This window comes from Vicugna pacos, chromosome 34 (genome assembly GCF_048564905.1).
Source record: "Vicugna pacos chromosome 34, VicPac4, whole genome shotgun sequence".
NCBI classification, from domain to species: Eukaryota; Metazoa; Chordata; class Mammalia; order Artiodactyla; family Camelidae; genus Vicugna; species Vicugna pacos.
In genome coordinates, this window is record NC_133020.1 from 14,753,658 (window position 1) to 14,771,124 (window position 17,467).

General features: G+C 45.5%; 1 protein-coding gene across 1 annotated transcript in view; it reads left to right on the plus strand.

Moving 5' to 3' along the window:
* The window catches only part of DUSP16 (dual specificity phosphatase 16), a 74,993-nt gene that overhangs the window by 37,983 nt on the left and 19,543 nt on the right, over positions 1-17,467 (plus strand). Inside the window, exons 3-4 of the mRNA XM_072954824.1 lie at positions 420-558; positions 15,766-15,929. Coding sequence (XP_072810925.1) covers positions 420-558; positions 15,766-15,929 — 303 coding nt within the window. The remainder of the gene's footprint in view (positions 1-419; positions 559-15,765; positions 15,930-17,467) is intronic.

Genomic DNA, 17,467 nt, shown 5'->3' on the forward strand with positions numbered 1-17,467 from the left:
GTTAAGTTCTTTCTTTTGTTCAGTAATAAAAATGAGTTCGTGCTTCAGTTTTACTAAACAACTGATTTGTTACTATGCAGAAGCCACCTTTAAATGTTTCTTTAGTTCAAGGATTGTTATGTTTATTTTGCATATTATTTTGTTGAACATGCTTTTACCCTTTTATAGTGGTAAGGATTTGAAATCGAGGCGTTTTGAGCACATTTACACAGAAATAGCATCCAGTTTGCCCTTTTAAAGTTGACTTTTACAAGCACTTAAGCCATTTGTATGCTTGGTTTATCCAGTAACCTGACCGCATCTCATTTTTGTTCAGATTATTAATGAAAACAGGAAGCAGTTATTTGCTTCAGCAGCAGAGGTTTACGGGCTTATTTTTCTCGCCCTCCTTCCTAACAGCCTCACGTTTGCATTTTTAGGTCGACATTGACTGCAGCCAGAAGGTTGTAGTTTACGATCAAAGCTCCCAAGATGTTGCCTCTCTGGCTTCAGACTGTTTTCTCACTGTACTTCTGGGTAAACTGGAGAAGAGCTTCAGCTCTGTTCACCTGCTTGCAGGTAAGGCTTGTGGTAGAATTGAAAGCGCTCGGAATCTCCCTGGGCCCGCGAGGAAGCAGTATTTCACAATGAGCTCAAAGTACCCTGGATGGACGCACCTTTGAGGTCATTGTGTAAAGAGGCTTATTTATAGCTTTTGATTGACGTAACTATTCTACCGAACGCAAATATTGTTATTCTTTCCCACCGGTCAGTGTATTTTTGATTTAGCTCAAATACCTCTTCATTTGATGTTTATTAGCTCAAAGTGCCACGTAGGTCTTTGCGCTCGTGTGGATAGCTCAAAGTCGGCTGCTTCTGTCTGGGGACCTTTTCATTCACCTGTGATCCAGGATGCCGAACGCTCTACATACATCTTAGCTCCTACTTAGTTCCCACCCCCAGGGCGAGAACCCGACCATGATTCAGTGTGAACTCCTGTTCAACGTTTATAGTCAAAGTGAATGCCAGCCATGAGATCACTAGCCTGGACATTATGAATAGTGAGAAAGGAAGAGAATGTGTATAGAATATTTTTTCTAATAAAGAATATGTTTTCTAACAACTAGGGAGAATATTTAAAGACTAACTTACTTAGGTATTTTTGTTTGTTTTCACAACTAAAACGAAGTCTCAGCTCGCAAATGTTTAGCAACCAGATGACCTTATAAAAGTGCATGGGAAGGACTAAATATTTTATATCTGCCCTAGAGGAGGGCAGCGTGGGAGTCCGTCTTACCAAATTCCAAAGTGGATTGTTCATCCCTTGCTTCCCCTGTTTTGCAGACAGTACTAAAGCCCTTTCACTCACTCTGGCTCCCGGAGAGGGGAATACAGTTTGACAACACGCAGTAACCTTTACCACAAAGCCGCTGGGTCCAGCAGATTCTGCCACAGCGATCAGCAAGAGCGCTTTAAAAAATCTGATCTAAGAAAACCAAAATATGGACAGATATTATCATTTTCACATCTTTCATCTTTTGTTGCAAGGAGGGACCAGTGAGCTTGATGTTATTGGCAACTGACTGAAGTATAGATGTTCCAGTTGTAAGAGAATAGGATTAATCAGTTATTGGTGTGTTCACACTTTTAAACTCTCTTGCAGGTTTGAATAAGATTTCTGTGTCTCCGGTTCTCTCTCCTCAGCTTTTGCTTCTGTTCTCAAAGAACAAGCATAGTGTCCTGTCTCTTTCAGGTCACCTGTCGCCACACCTCTCATCTATGCTGTGATTCTGTCTGAGCTCCCTCCTGGCATCCTTAAGTGAAGCCAGCTTCCCTCAGAATGTAGCTTTCAGAGGTCTGTAACTGAGAATTGTAACACTAGGTTCTGTCTCTCATTGGGAGGCACATTGTTTTACTGGGAGTGTAGCTATGTTAAATATGACAACTGTTATTAGTGTTCCACTAACCTCGGTTGCTGAGTTGAGGAGCTAAGTTCATGCTTCTGGTAGCCACTGTGAGGGACTTTACCTTGGAATCCTATTGATGGAACGACGGTTTTTCTTTTTTCTTTCCTTTTTCTTTTTTTTTTTTTGATGGGATAGCCATTTAAAATCTATTGTAATTAAGGATGACAGTAATTAAATGGCAGATTGGGAGTTTAAAATTATTAAAATATTTGTGGTAATGGGTGTGGAGAACATTCTTAGTAGTGAAAATTGAAGGTTATTGTCTTTATTTGAAATGATTACTTGTAAATATTATAATGCATTTGTAATGAATAGAAATTAATTTAGTGGTTAAACCCTCATATATTTTGCAATTTTGGTTTTTTTTAAGTTGAAGTATAGTTGATTTACAATGTTGTTAGTTTCTGGTGTACAACATAGTGATTCAATTATACATATATATATATTTTTTTAATTATAGGTTGTCACGAGCAATTGAATATAGTTGCCTACGCTATATAGTAGGACCTTGTCGTTTATCTATTTTATATATAGTAGTTTATATATAGTATTTTATATATAGTAGTTTGTATCTGCTAATCTTAAACCCCTAAACTCCTTTGGGTTTCCCTTAAGGAGGGCGCACCATGACGTGCTTCCCCAAGAAGTGGTTACCCCACCTTGTCTTGTCTGAGGCACTCCCCCTGTGGGGCTCTGACCCGACAGCTTGGCCAGGCAGACACTCAGGAGGGGTGAGCTAGGGTGAGTTCTAGTTATTCAGGTAACTTTCTCCCCTTTCCCAAGGAGCACTCCCTTAATGGTCCCTGGAAGGTTCTTACCAGCCATGTGCAGCTTTGGGAAGGGCACTCAGCAGGCAGGAAGGAAGAAAAAGGGCTCATTCTGATTCTAGGTCAGTTCTAGAGACACGTGCGATGGCACTGGATCAGAACACCCCGGCACCCCCCCCCACTTCACACAGGAAATGTGTCCCAGATCCATCGGGGCAGCTCCAAGAACCACACACATGTTGTGTCAGCACCATGTCATCATCCACACCCTAGAGCCCTGTATTTTCTTTAACTTAGGAGGTAGCTTTAAGGACTGAATTGCCTTGTTTTGGGAGTTTCTGAGCAGCCAGATTTCTTAGGACACCTCAGGGAGGGTTCTGGGTGGTTAAAAGCCTCCCCAACCATCCGAAATTCTCTGGCCAGTTGGAAATTCCCTTGGTTAGTGAGTTTGTTCCCCAGATCAGACAGGGAAGTAGAGTCAGTGGAAGAGACTGCAGGGGGATGGCATGGCCATGAGTTCTTGGCAGAGTTTTTTTTTTGTTGTTTTTTTTTTTGCCAAGATCCAGCTGCTCAGAGGACACTCCAGGGATGTGGGTATAAGGGCATATCAACAAGTGTTTCGTAAATATTTTGCTTGGCGGGAAATAACTGACCTTGGAAAAGCAGGCTTGCGTCTCACAGGTGCTACAGGAAATGACAAGGTTGCGGGAGATGATCTCACTACACACGGCCCCTGTTGCTTTCAGCAGTTAGAGATGCTTGTCAGCCTCCTGTGGATGTGATAATAGAAAGACAGTGGTTTCTTGCAGGAATTTCTCCATCACTTTAGAGCTTTCAGCTACTCTAAGATTATTCAGGAAGAAAGTGTCAGATGCGTGAGATGGGTTTTTTTGTGGTCAATATATATGAAGAATTGTGGCCCAATTCCATTCGCCTTCTCAGGGCCACCTTACCCAGAGGAAAATGACTTTGGAGAAGGAGAACAGAGGGACCTTCCCAAGGAACTGATAGACCCAGACTTACCTACGGCACCCAGTTACATGGACGTTAATGATGAAGGCTTCCTGAAGGCAGAGGGATGGGTTTGGGGAAGTTCTGCTGGACCTAATTCTTTCATATGGAACCGCAGGGCCTGCTTTGGAATGGGTAGTCCAATCAGCTTAGCTTCTCCCAGGGAAGCAGATTCTGTTGAGCCACCTTGCCAGCTGATCATCAGTGAGACCAGGTTCCCATGTGTCTGCTAATCCTGAACCTTAGACCCTCCAGTGAACTCTACCTATATTGGCCACATCTGTGGGCCGGCTCAGTCAGGGACCTTGACCCCTGCCTGACCAGCTTTCCCTCTTTTTAAGCCCAATTAGTATTCTAAGCCATATGATTTATATTTGATTGTACATACCATCCTGTCACAAGTCTTTGATGATTATCCTAACATCTTATTGCAGCCTATGTTGTGTGTCTTTTTTCATTTGTTAGCTTAACTCTCCTACTGGAGTCTCTTTCTCAAGCTGAGAACTGACTTGTTCGTCTTCGTGTTCCCCACCAGGCCTAGCACTTCTTCAGTTTTCAGTAAATATCTGGCATGTAAATTAGCCCACGTGTAGGTTTATGCCATGTGTATTTCATGTGACTTATTTAGTAAATGTGATCATATTAAACAGTGATGAAACTAACCTAAAAGTGGAGCAAAAACTTGAGGATGTTTTGAAATAAATGATTTACAAGTTGTCTTTGTTCAGGAAGAGCAAAAATATAGCTGTTATGGAAAAGGTGTCTATGAAAACGTTTCCACCTATTTAAGCAGATTTAAACATGATTTCAAGATCTAATAAAAACACTGCTACAATTTTTTTCTTTTTTTAATTGAAGTATAGTCAATTTACAATGTTTTGTTAATTTCTGGTATACAGCATAGTGATTCATTTATACATATATATATATATTCCTTTTCATATTCTTTTTCATTATAGGTTATTACAAGATATTGAATATAGTTCCCTGTGCTATACAGTAGGACCTTGCTATTTATCTATTTTATATATAGCAGTTAGTTATCTTCAAATCCTGAATTCTCAATTTATCCCTCAAACCCCCACTTCCCCTTGGTAGCCATAAGTTTCTTTTCTGTGTCTGAGTCTGTTTCTGTTTTGTAATCAAGTTCATTTGTGCCGTTTTTTTTAGATTCCATAATATAAGTGATATTATCATATATTTTTTTCCCTTTCTGACCTACTTCACTTAGTATGACAATCTCCAGTTCTATCCATGTTGCTGCAAATGGCATTTTTCTTCTTTATGGCTCAGTAGTATTCCATTGTGTGTGTGTATGTATGTATGTATACACACACACACACACACACACACACACACAACTTCTTTATCCAGTCATCTATTGATGGACATTTAGGTTGCTTCTATGTCTTGCCTGTGGTAAATAACTACTCCAGTTAAGCAGCGCTTAAATACTGAACTTTGACAAGGATATAACAGCTCTGGAAACCTCGTGCCACTCATGGGAAGATACAGGTCCTTGAATTGTATGAATTGAGAATGGTTTAAATAACTTTTATGTATTTTAAAAAGAAATTGATTATTCTATTTAGTCATTAGTAAGTCTCCCAATAACCAAGCCAGATTAAACCATAGCACTGTTTCACGCCCAGAGGATTAAAGGGTTTAACTATGAGTTGTAGCCTCATCTTGGCTAAAAAGAATGAACTTGGGTCTCTCTGGAAAGCTCTCCGTCGTCATTGATGGAGATATAAACAGTTGCCAACTTTGACTTATTGATCAACTTTTTTGGTCTTACCACCCTTTAGAAAACTAGTTCTCTCTAAAAAAGCACCTTGTTTCTGGGCCTTTAATTATTCATTATATTGCTTTATTCTACTTACCTTTGTCTACTATATTTCTAAGGGTGCCAGATTAAAAATAAATATATTGGAAAAAAGGAAAACCACTGACTTTGGACATTTATTTTGGGCTAACATAGAGAAAAGAGAAGAAATGGGTTATAGTAGAAAGAAAGATCAACCTACAGATAAAAATGCTCTTCTATTATTTCCTTCTCTTTTCTCACTGTTGTAACTCAGGGTTACAAGCAAAAAGGGACCCGCATGGTGTATTAATTCTGCAGCACTCATTGCTGTCCTGTGATGAGGCACAGGACAGCCACGCAGCAAAATCTGCAAGTGAATCACAGGCTTCAGTCCTTTCATTTACAAATGAGGACAGTAACAGAGCCCTTGCGTGACTCTCCCCAGCTCTCCCTGTCACCGCTGTGCACCCAGGACTCTGGAATCTGCAGCCATTCCTGCGCCCTCTGGAATTCCTGCAGGAGGCCGGACTGAGAGTCAGGGCTGCCCGTTTCAGATCAGGCCTATCCTTTTTGTGGTAGCTGTTTCTCAGCCTCTGTGGAGTTCAGAGAGTCATAGTCTTACTTCACATTTTATGAAAGAAGCGATGTATAAAGATATACCATATATAAACGTTTTTTAAGCATTAAGTTATTTCAGCCAGGAGGATTCATCAGATAAAAAGGTGTGCTCTGCTCTGAGCGTAAGTCTGGCTCTGGATGGTGACAGCCTGGCCGTTGGGGTCAGCGGCAGGTACAGTGCTGTGGGCTCTTACAGACCTCCTGTCTCTTAGCACAGCTGAGGGCTTAGATTAGTGTCTGCTGTGGTTAAAGGCCAAATACACATTTCTTTGTTTCGAGTTAGACTTTGCTAGTGTAGTTAGAGCCAGGAGTGAATAACGATGCATTTAACTCTTTATCTGTCTTCAGTTTAACAGAGATCTTGATTCAGCCAGCAGTGCCGGGTAATAAATGTGCGGCTTTGGGTTAATGCAGTCAGTTACTGCCCTTCCTGGTGGAGCAGAGCGGACCCTGCCCCTCGGCCCCCAGCTTTTGCTGTCCGTGCCATTGTCACCGTCAGTTCTCTCATCCAGGCTGGCATTTCGTCTGCCCTCTCGTCTAGAGAAGGGAAATCTTCAATCGTTCCACATCGAAAACCCTGTAGCAGCTGGTAAAAGAGACTGACGTGAATGGATTTCAGTCAGAGTCCTGCAGTTATTCAGGAATTGGCTCTTCTCATGTTGGAGAAGCTGCGATGACCAAGAGCCGTGGAAAACACTAAAAATAGGTACCATGGTGCCCATTGGTTGCCGTGTTTGCTGGCTCTGCGCCGGAGCCTCAGTTTGCATAAGGTTATCCAGACTGGACCATCTTTTCTCCAGCTGCTGCCGCCAGTGTGGCAAGCCAACAGCTGTGTCCCTCCCCAGCCACCAGCGCCTCAGACACATGCCCGGAGCTGTGTCTGTTTAACAGATGGACGTCAGGCCAGCCTGGAGATAGTTCCCCAGTTCCTCATCCTGCCAAACAAAAGCACCCTGGGTGACCACAGTGGCATCAGTCCTCCCATGGCCCGTGGTGTCATCTGTGTCTCTGAAGAAACGCCAGGCCCAGGCCTGTCATTTCATCCAGCCTCTCCCTGTCCGGGGGCTCCTTTGGGTGGGTCCCCGGCCGGGCCTGGGGGACAGGGCACCGGAAGAGCACATGAGTCACGCTTGCCCTTGAGACCTGGCGGTTAATTTGGGGCACCCTGTCTGGAGTGGATGAAGCAGAGAAGCACGTGCTGGTGCGCTGAGCTGTGTGTGACGGTGGTGGTGACCCGGGGTAGCCTGCGGAAGTCAGGGGGAGTCGACTACGGCAGTGGAGCTGTCATCGAGCCCTGAAAGATGAGTAGGATTCAGGTGGGGAGTCCTGGGCGTTCTCACTAAAGGGGGGACGTGATTAAAAATGTCAGGCGTGAACACAGGTGTTAGGGGCAGCGAGGAGACTCGAGTGGGCTTTTTGTGACGGGGAGAGATGGGAATTGAGAGGAAACGCAGTCAGGCTGTGCGAGCCCTTTACACCAGAAGGCTGAGGCTGTGCTGTGGTGGGCGTCGTGAGCCTTGGAGACCTGGTGACACCTGTCACCTCTCAGCTGCTCCTCACTTCTGTACCAGTTCCGTCAGCCATCGTCATCCCCTCAGACCTGCTCCAGGGCCTTCCCACGCTCTCCTCACTCCCTGACTCACCACCTTCTAGTCTGTTACTCACACTAGAGCCAAAGTTACATTTGTGTGTTATATTTTTCATGGAACCCCGATGATACCACTCCCCAGTTCAGTTTGCATCAGGGCTCTTAGGGTAAACTCTAAACTCCTTCATGACTCATGAGGCCCTGCCCTGCCTACCTCCTGCCTTCACCTCAGGCCGCCCTCTGGCCTCAAGTGGTTTTGTGTGTGTCTGTGTTAGCTCTTTACTTAGGCTTATGTCAGGGGCTCTACACCTGTCGCCCGGAGGTGCACTTCTCTGCCTTGAGATGTCCCCTCGCCCCACTCACCTGGCTCTCCTGCCGGCTTCACGGTGGTGGTCGAGCCTTCCTAGCTCCCTGACTCCCAGGCAAAGTTGAGTTTCTGCTGTTACACACATTCCTTTGGCCACCCACCATAACTAGTTAATCATTGATCCAATTCTTTGGTTCAAGTTTGTCGTGCTGAGCTGTCCATTCCAGAGGGGGCCTCTGTCTTGGTCGCCGCCATCCCTGTTACCCAGCGCGGTGTCCAGCTTCCAGTAGGTGCTTGTCAAACGTCTCAGAACCTCCAGGGGGACCCCAGAGCCTCCAGTGCTGTCTGGCCGGCCGCGCGGGGGCCCCTTTCGTCCCCGCTGCTCAGCCGCACCTCCCGGGAAGCGGTGCGTTGGCCCCGGAGGAGGACGGTTGCGGGGCTGGAACACACACAGGTGACCTCACGGGAGAGCCTGCTCAGGGCAGATTAGGAAGCTTGGGTTTCAAGTGGAAAGGCTCGAGAAGTGAGTTGTACGGTGACTCATGGACAGTGTACCCGGCAGTCAGATTTGACACTTGAGAGTCATTTCTCTGGAGACCAGACTCATCTTCCTTTTTCCTCCTGACTCAGAGGGCTGTCTCCTGATTGACAGTCTTACTAGGCTGTCCTCTGACCATCGCTGCAGCTGCTTCGTCCTCGGTGGGGGTCTGACTGTAGTTGGTCCAGTTTGTTTCCTGAGGGATGTGCCCCTGGTCCCCTGAGCCATGGAGGTCACACTGGACTCTCCAGACCGTTACGGAGTCCTGAGCCACTGAGCGACACCAGAGAAAATCTCCTGTCTCCACCTTTCATGTCAGATTCCCTGGATATGACAGAAGCACACGGCAGACTCCTGTTGCTTTCAGGGATCACGGCAGCATTACCAATTCTCCCTTCTTTAGTAGCAGAGATATTTTTCTTGCCCTGTGCCAACTCGCTCATCCTGAGAGTCCTCTGGAGCCTTTGGTCGAGGAATAGGAAGCAGGTTCTGGGCTCCCACCCGTGCCAGCATAGCTTTCGGCTTTGAATGGAACCAGGAAATCCTTTTGAACACCAAAAATATCCAGGACTTATATCCATCAACAGCTATTCATTGTAACAAGGGAGGATTCAGTTAACATTTAATTATGTGCCAAGCGCTGTGCTAAATGCAGAGGTGATTGCAAAGGCATGTGAGGCACAGTTCTTACCCACAGGCATTCACACTGTGTCATAGCTGGAGAGATGAGGTCACAGCACACACAGAAAGGGAATTCACAATCATCAGGTCAGTGGTAAACACACTGCTAGATGATGGCTACAAATTTTATAGACGTTCTAAGTTGGCAAGACCATATTTAGATACACCAGTCAGGGGAGTTTTTTTAAAAATACAACAGAATTTGAAAAAAACAGACTCAACAGGATAAAATGGAATCTTCAGAGCAGCTCTGTAGTAAGGGAGGATTGTATCCTGGAACTTGTTCTGGTGGTGAGTGAATGTGGGTGTTCAGAAGGTAAAAGGTGTCGTGTGAGTCGTGGTGGGACTGTGGCTGGCACTGCTGGAGAAGAGGTGTGACCTGTGCTTGCCTCTGGTTTGGAAGGAAACGTAATGGATTGGAAGGACTGAATAGCCAGGGGCTCTAGATGGGAAAACATAGTGTACTGGGAAAACAGCGAGAAGACATGTGACATGGCGGGTGGCTGTAGGGAAATGAGGTTGGGCAGTAGACTGGGATCGGATTATCTGCAGGGCTGGAATGTCTGATGGAGAAGTTTGGATTTTATTCTCTGGGTATTTGGGAGCAGAGAGTCCATCAACACCTTATTTTAGGAGCCTAATCATGAGGCCACAGAATGGAAACTAGTTGGAAAAAGGACAGGTGGGTCTGAGAGAGCTGGTCCTGGACTCATCTCAGTGCATCACGAAGCTTGTGGGCTAGGGGATGGCAGAGCATGTGGAGGCAGGGACGGACAGACGGATGTCACCAAGGAAAGTTCGTGTGTCGATTCACCAGGTGAATGCTGCTGAGACGAGGGGGCAATGGGGACGAAGTGAAAGAAAGCGAGAGAGATACTGTCTTTGAGTTTATTTTCAAAGTGTCAGTAATTCTTTCAAGTGAAACTGACCAAAAGAGGGTTGAAAATGTTAGATTGGAGTCTGGGGACATCGAGCCCCCAAATACAGACTTGGAAATCTTTGATGTTCAGGTGAGAATTGAGCCAATGTGACCTCCTAGGTAACCTCCTTCCAGGCTGATGGGAGCAGAGGCCTTCCGAGTCCTCCGCACTTGGGGAGTCGCAGCTGCTGTCCACGTGGCTGGGTCTCCACGTCTTAGAGTCACTGGAGGACTTGCCTCTGCCGGTCTCTCCTGCTCAGTGCTTGTTGCTTTTCCCCAGCCGGCTGGGGCTTCCAGCTGTGTCCCTTCTGATTGGCCACCCTGGTTGTCCTCTTCAGAACTGTCTTTGGGGGCATTTATTAAGAGTCCCGCCTGGCTGTGTGTGTGTGCGCGCACGCATGCAGAGAAAGTGTTTCTGGGTGTAGTTATGTATTGCCGATTTGAAAGATCAGTAAAATATTAAGAAAAAAAAAATCACTCTACGTCATCTGAGACCCATTACTAAACAACACTTCTGGATTTTGCCAGTTGAATTGATCTAGATAACACTATTTTGAGGAATATAAGATTTAGGCATTATGAATCACATGAAATTATAAGTTGCCTTATTTTAGTATTTAGTGGTTTCTTTAATGCTAGTACTTTGAAAATTTTTAGTCCATTTATTGGGTGCGTGATAGCTGTGTTAATCCAGAAGTTAGGTGAAATTTCCCATTCCCCAGCTGGGCCAGGTGACAGGTTGTTTCACTCAGAGGGAGCTTTCTCAGAGGTGGCATTTGTCGGGCAAGTTGTACGTACGCAATGTAGGCTGCTTCTCGGCTTCGCAGAGGGTCTCCACAGAAATGCCTGTCTGTCTACTTTCCCCTCGCGTGGTTGGAAGGGATGGAATCAGAGTTTAAAACTAGTTAATGCTCCGTGTCATTTGGGAGTTTTCTCCTCAGTGCTGCTCGGTGGAGAATTGACTGTGAATGCTGGAATACCACAGTTCCACATTTTTGTTTGCTATCCTCGGAGATACAGAATTATGTTGCTTGTCTCTTTCTTTTCATTTTGTGTAAGTAGTTTCAATTTTCCGTGTATACAGTCTGCTGACCCTAGAAGAATTGTGACCATGCTTGAGTGTTTATAAATGGCTAGAGAACAGAGTCGTCTGCATCAGTCACCTTAAACATAAAATGATTATTCTTGAGAGCAGTTAAAATATTTCCAAAATACACATTTCGGCATCTCGGCTTTTGATGTTAGGGTTGTCTCCTTTGTGCAATAGCAAAGCACAGATTCTGTTTTCAGGATGGAGAGAACTGTTCTCTACAGGTGCAGAGGTCCTCCGCTGAAATCCTTCACATGCGTTCTAGAATAACTAAATGAATGGGTCGTATTTATGTCCCAAAAAGGGAGTCTTTGTTTTACAAAAGGATTAAACTACATGAGAACTATATTTAAAAACTATGAAACTGTATACACTGTGAAAATGATTTAGTGTACAGAAATTAAATTTGCATATGGCTTTCTTAGAAAAGTGTCTTTCGTGAAGTAGAGCTTTGTGTAAATAGATTTCTGTGTGTAGCCACTGAATCCATCCGTGGTATGGGAGGGGGGCTGCCTGTAATCCCCCTTCCCAGTCTGGGCAGCTCTGTCCGCTGATGAAGCTCTAAGGACTTGCTGCCTATTTGAACCCAAGCGTAAGGGAGCAGCCCTCTGCTTCTCCCTGCAGGGAACCATCTTCAAAGTCATGGAATTGACGTTTATCTCTAGTTTGACTAAAAGGGATACATTGTTAGAATTTGGGTCTTAAAAATTAACATCGCTAATCTGCAGCAAAGTGTGACTTCTGTTGGTTATGTAGATATTCTTTCATTTGAAGAAACCACACTGATTTGTAACTGATGGCAAGGGTCAGAGGGGAGAGAAAAGTGGCGGATTGAAATTTAGTGGCGTTGTTATATATATTTTATTTTACTTGGCAGATTTTTTTCCTTCTGAAAATGGAATGGTGGTTGGCATTGGCTTTTATAGAAAATAGTATTTATGATTGGCATTGCGAAGGAGGTGCTCTTAACAGAAGTGTTTCTTGGCTGAGTTAGAATAAAGAGATACACAGATTATGAATTCCTTTAAGCTATACCAAATGTTTTCTCTGTCCAAAGTAATGTGTATGTTTTTATTTATAAACATGCATTCCACTGGTTGGATTTGTGGAAGACAAACAGAAATACCGATTTTAACACTGCAGTTTGTCTGCCTGTCGGTCCAAATCTGTAGAGGCCAGTGGTGTCTGTATGTCTGTTTGCCCGTCTCCCCATCCCCATTTCTGTACACACTAGGGTGTCTGCATATGTGTATGCCTCTTAAAAATACACAGTTGTAGCACAGGGGCCATAGCAGATACAGCATCCCCGAGATTCAGGTCTGTCCGAGGGACACACGTGAGGGCTGTACCACATTCTGTTTTCCCCATTCCCTGATGATCAGCAGCACAAAATCTAGAGAAGGAAAAACTTGGCAAGATTGGACAGTGAGTCAGATTCTCAAACAACTTTAAAAAGTATTTAAAATCTTTTTCAAGAAGCGTGTCAGTTTCTTAGCACTGCCTTCGCAGTAGACAAAGGGGATTAGGAACTGATGTGTCCTCTCGTGCTGGAGTCCAGCTCGGGGACAGGGGACAGCAGGGTTAGGACAGGGGCGGAGATGACCTGATTCTGTGTCTGTCAGCTGTTCGTATCAAAGTTCACGTAGATGAGCTGTACTTTTCTGCTTGTGCGGGTCCAGTTTGTAAGAGGAAGAGGAACGTTTTAGACATATTCCAAAACTGACTTGCCAGTGAGGCCACAGATAGTTTTTTGAGGGTTTGGATAAGTCAGTCAGTGTCTCATCTGTTGTTAATTAATGAAATGAAACTGGGGTCACTAGAGTCCAACGATGAATGAAAGGTCAGCGAATGGAAAAAACTGTCAATGAAGGAGGATGTGAGCAGAGTGGAACATTGTCAGAGATAAAGATCGGGGAAATGTACTCTTTGGCGGAGGCAGTGTTTTCTGGAAGTGACTAGGAGTCCTGGTTTGGGACATTTGAAGCCAGACTGAGCACTGAACGAATGCCCTGATTTCAACAAAATCTGTTAAATATCTTAAGGCTGTTTGGGTTTATGCAAGAGACTAGTTAGGAAAAATTTGTAAAAAAAAAAAAAGTTTCTGTTTGTTTTATAATGTGTTTTACAATGTGTTGCTGCTGTTTGGTTTGGCTTTGGGGTTTTGTTCTGAGTGCAGAAAGTGGTGGCTTTCTCTTGTTTTTTTCTATTTTTCTGTCTTAGAATTTTCTAGAGCCACACTCACATTTTGCTTTTTTAGGACCACAGAGTTAGAAGTGATTGAGGATAAAATTAATGGTAGAGCTGGACTCAGAGTGGCCCAGGCTGGTCGTAAGAGAGTCGCGTCCCCTCTGAACATTGTTCCATGGAGGATGCGCTGAAGTCACTGAGATGCGGCATCAGCCTCGCCGCTGCTTCCCACCTGTGACCGTGAGCCGGCCATGGCCGTGTTTACATCTCGGTAGCTCGGCCGTCAGCTTTGTTCCTGGGCTCTCATGAAGAGCACTTACAGAGTTCTTATGTCTCTTGTCAGGTCCGAGCTCCTTCCGTTTTCTTTCCCTCCTTGAAGCTTATAAGCCACGTGACTTTGAGGAAGCAAGGCTCTTCCGTCAGTTTGGGAAAGGCCCCTGGCCGTTTTCAGCCTGGTAAAATGAGGCTAAAATGAGGGCAGGACCCCAGAGATGTCAGCAGGGCTGCCCCGCAGCCTAGAGCGCGTTGCAGTGAGTCCCGTAGTGTTAGAGACGTGGTTCAGCACAGCCAGTGAGGGTACACCCACCAGCCAGACTGCCGGGGCTCACACCGCGGCTCTGCCCATTATCTCCTGGTGTCTTTCTGAACCTCTGTTTTCTTATCTGTAAGATGGGAGTAATAATAGCACCTACATCATAGGGCAGTTGTGAAGATTGAACAAATCCAAATACCTGTGAAGTGCTGAGAGCAATGCTCATCACATAGTAAGTGTTCAGTAACCCTGTGATTACTTATATTATTTATAAATATGATTTATAAGTTTAAAATGGAATCCGAGTGGAGTTTCCTTGGATAGTCTGGTTTCTCTTTTCTCTGAGAATATTTACTGGACTCTCATTTTGTTGGATTGAAATGAGAGACCATCCCATGAATTGTTTCGAAGCCAGAGTAGGAAAAAATATGAAAACAGTTCTTGGGGTGGGAGGGGATAGCTCAGTGGTAGAGTGAGTGCTTAGCATGCATGAGGCCCTCGGTTCAATCCCCAGTACCTCCATTTAAACAAACAGACAAACAAAAAAGCGTGAGATGACAGTAAGTTTCTTGTGGCCAGAGGTCGTGTTTGGAAATGGCAAGAAATCTGTAGGGGACAGATCCTGAGGGCCTCGTCTGTCCCACAAAGGACTTGGGGGATCCTCTGGTGGAACCACCTGCTCTTTGTCAGTTACCTTAAGGACTTCAGTGAACAAACCGCTTGTGAGTGGAAGCAGCGCGGACACTCAGCTTGGAGGCTGGGGGTGCACACCTGCACTTTGCAGGTGGCGTGGTTGTTGTCACCGACTTCCTGCTGCCCTGAGCACAGACGGTGGACATGCTCTTCCCCTGTCAACTCCCTGCACTTCTGCAGTTTGGGAAGGCCTGTTTTGTGTGCCTCTGGAAGTGAGGGGAAGGCTCATAGAACGTAGCTCAAGGAGATGGAGGTAACTATTTAGTGAGAGTGTAGGATCTTGTTTCAGGTTTGGTTAAAGAGGTAAAAGTGGGGCTGCCCGACATGTCTTCTTAACGAGTTAATTGTTTTTTAATTTAATGGTATTAAAAACATACACATATTCCCTAAGTCTTCTGAGTCCAGGATCTTGCCCCAAGGCCTTCATGTCCCCTGAGCCATTAGGGTCTGTAGGCCCTCGTTCATAGTGCTCAACGAAATGAACAGGAGACCCGGAATCGGGGGTGATTGTGCGACCCTGGGTATAGAGAATATTTGTAAGAGTAAAGGGTGCTCTTACAAATGTGGAGATGGGGTACGTTTGAAATAAAAAACTGATACAGTAGGAAGATTTTAAATTAATTCTAGAAGGAACTTTTCATCCTTACTTGATCAGTTTTATTTTGAAGAGGTAATGTCTAGCCTCAGTTCACTTTTTTTTTTTTATAATCACCTTTTGCCTCTGTCTTGGCCTGGTTATTTGCTGCTTCCTTTCAGTCCTCCTTAAGTTACCCAGTAAAGCACTGGCACAGGGGCTGGGGAGCAGGGAGATAATGTAGGATCTGCCGATGGAGAGGGTGAGGGAGAGAGGAGTCACCTTCAGTGCCTTCAGGGCCCTTCTGTGCCCCTACAAGCCCGGGCTCGGTGCTGGACTAGACACCAGACTTCACAGTCGGCAGCTGTCGGCGGGGATCCGTGTGTGGCGGGGTCCGCCTGCGTCTGTGGGATTTGATTTTTCTTTGTAGACAGTTTAATTTGAGTAGTTAGCAGAAGGCTGATTTCTGTGTTGTGCGCAGCGTAATTTTACCATGTCTGTTCTCAGGTGGGTTTGCTGAGTTCTCCCGCTGTTTCCCTGGCCTCTGTGAAGGAAAATCCACCCTAGTCCCTTCCTGCATTTCTCAGCCTTGCTTACCTGTTGCCAACATCGGGCCAACGCGAATTCTGCCCAATCTCTATCTTGGCTGCCAGCGAGATGTCCTCAACAAGGTGGGTGCTTTGAGAATATCCTTCATTGCAGCGTTTCTGGTCAGCAGCTGGAGGAACACCAGTCCCGGGGGGCGGCTGTCATGTCAGACACACCCACTCCAGGAAGGAGGCGCCCTTGCTCAGGGTGGCTCCCCAGCGAGCCGCCGCACCGTCCCTTCTGGGGCTGTCTGTCTGGTGGGGTGCTGTCTGGTGGGATGTTCTGATCACCGTAGGAGACCTAGCTGTTGTCACATGTGCTGTTCCTCCCAGGTCCAAGAGACCTGCAACTGGACGGAGTTTTCCAGAAGTGTAGCCCCACTTTCTTAGGGTGTCAGTTACTCCATGACAGTAATTGGGCACACTCAGCAGGCCGACCCTTCCCCGATTATTTCATGTTTAGAAATGCATTTATTTACTGCAGCAGCTAGACAGGGACTCAGGTTGGCTTGGACTGAGGAAGGTCGCATGGTGACTTGTGGCTGGAGTGGGGCGGGGGAGGGGGTGAAAGGCTGGTGCTGACAAGCGCCAAGAGTGTGCCCGGCAGGCACTCCGTCGGAGGCTCTTGGCATCGGTTTGGTTGAGAAAGAAGAGGGAAGAGCCTGGGTCCTTGATGAAAAGGCTGGGAGCCACGCTGACCCAGGTGTGCCGACAGAGGAGCCCTCGTTGATGTGACGGTCCTCACATCACAGCCGTGGAACTGAGACCGTTCTGTCTCCACGGCTTATGTGACCTTAACCAGCGGGGCTAGAAACAGTGCTCTAACTGCCTGGAAAGTGATTTTTCTCTAAAACCTCTTATTTACATCACCTCTAACTGAAAAAGCAGTCAAAGATCGTAATTCAGCTCCTGGTGATTTACCAGCGCTGCTTCCCTGTGTGGAGGGCAGCGCCGAAACATTTTCTCCTCGAGTAGCTGAAAGGCTCAGGCTGGCTGCTTCTAGATGCATGGCATGCTTTAGCAGGCGGAGAGCAGAAATACCCTGTACTGGGCACTAATGAAGCGTTCTTCTTGGTTTTTTTTATTTTTTATTTTTTTCTCAAGACTCCTGCCTCTTCAGAATTTGGCCTCGACACTGGTGTTAATGTGCCCGCTCTCACTGTGCGGTGTTCGAAATTTGATAGCTTATGCTTGTGCTGAGCCTTTCCGGTGAGGTCATGATGTCTTTGAGAACGTGATTATTATTAATTCTCTTTTAGAGGTAAGCAGGGTATGTCACAGAAAGCATAATTAATTTCCTGAAGTCACAGGCATCCCTGGGGCAAAGTTGGAGATGCTGTACTTAATCCTCAGATCAGAAAATAAAATGAAATAAAATTCATGGCTAAGGATCCTGTTCAGAATTACCCCCAGTAAAACTTAACAAGTCAATTGGCAGGTGATTTTAAATAATTGTGTTACAGATTGTTTTTGTTACTTTTGACATTAAATTCAGTGGTCCATTCATTTTGCTACAGACCTTTTCCAGGTTTGGCAAATGTGTCAGTTAACAGCTAAGTGAGCACCTGCAGAGTCAGAACAGTCAAACTGGAACCTGGACTTGAGGACGGGGAAGAGGACGG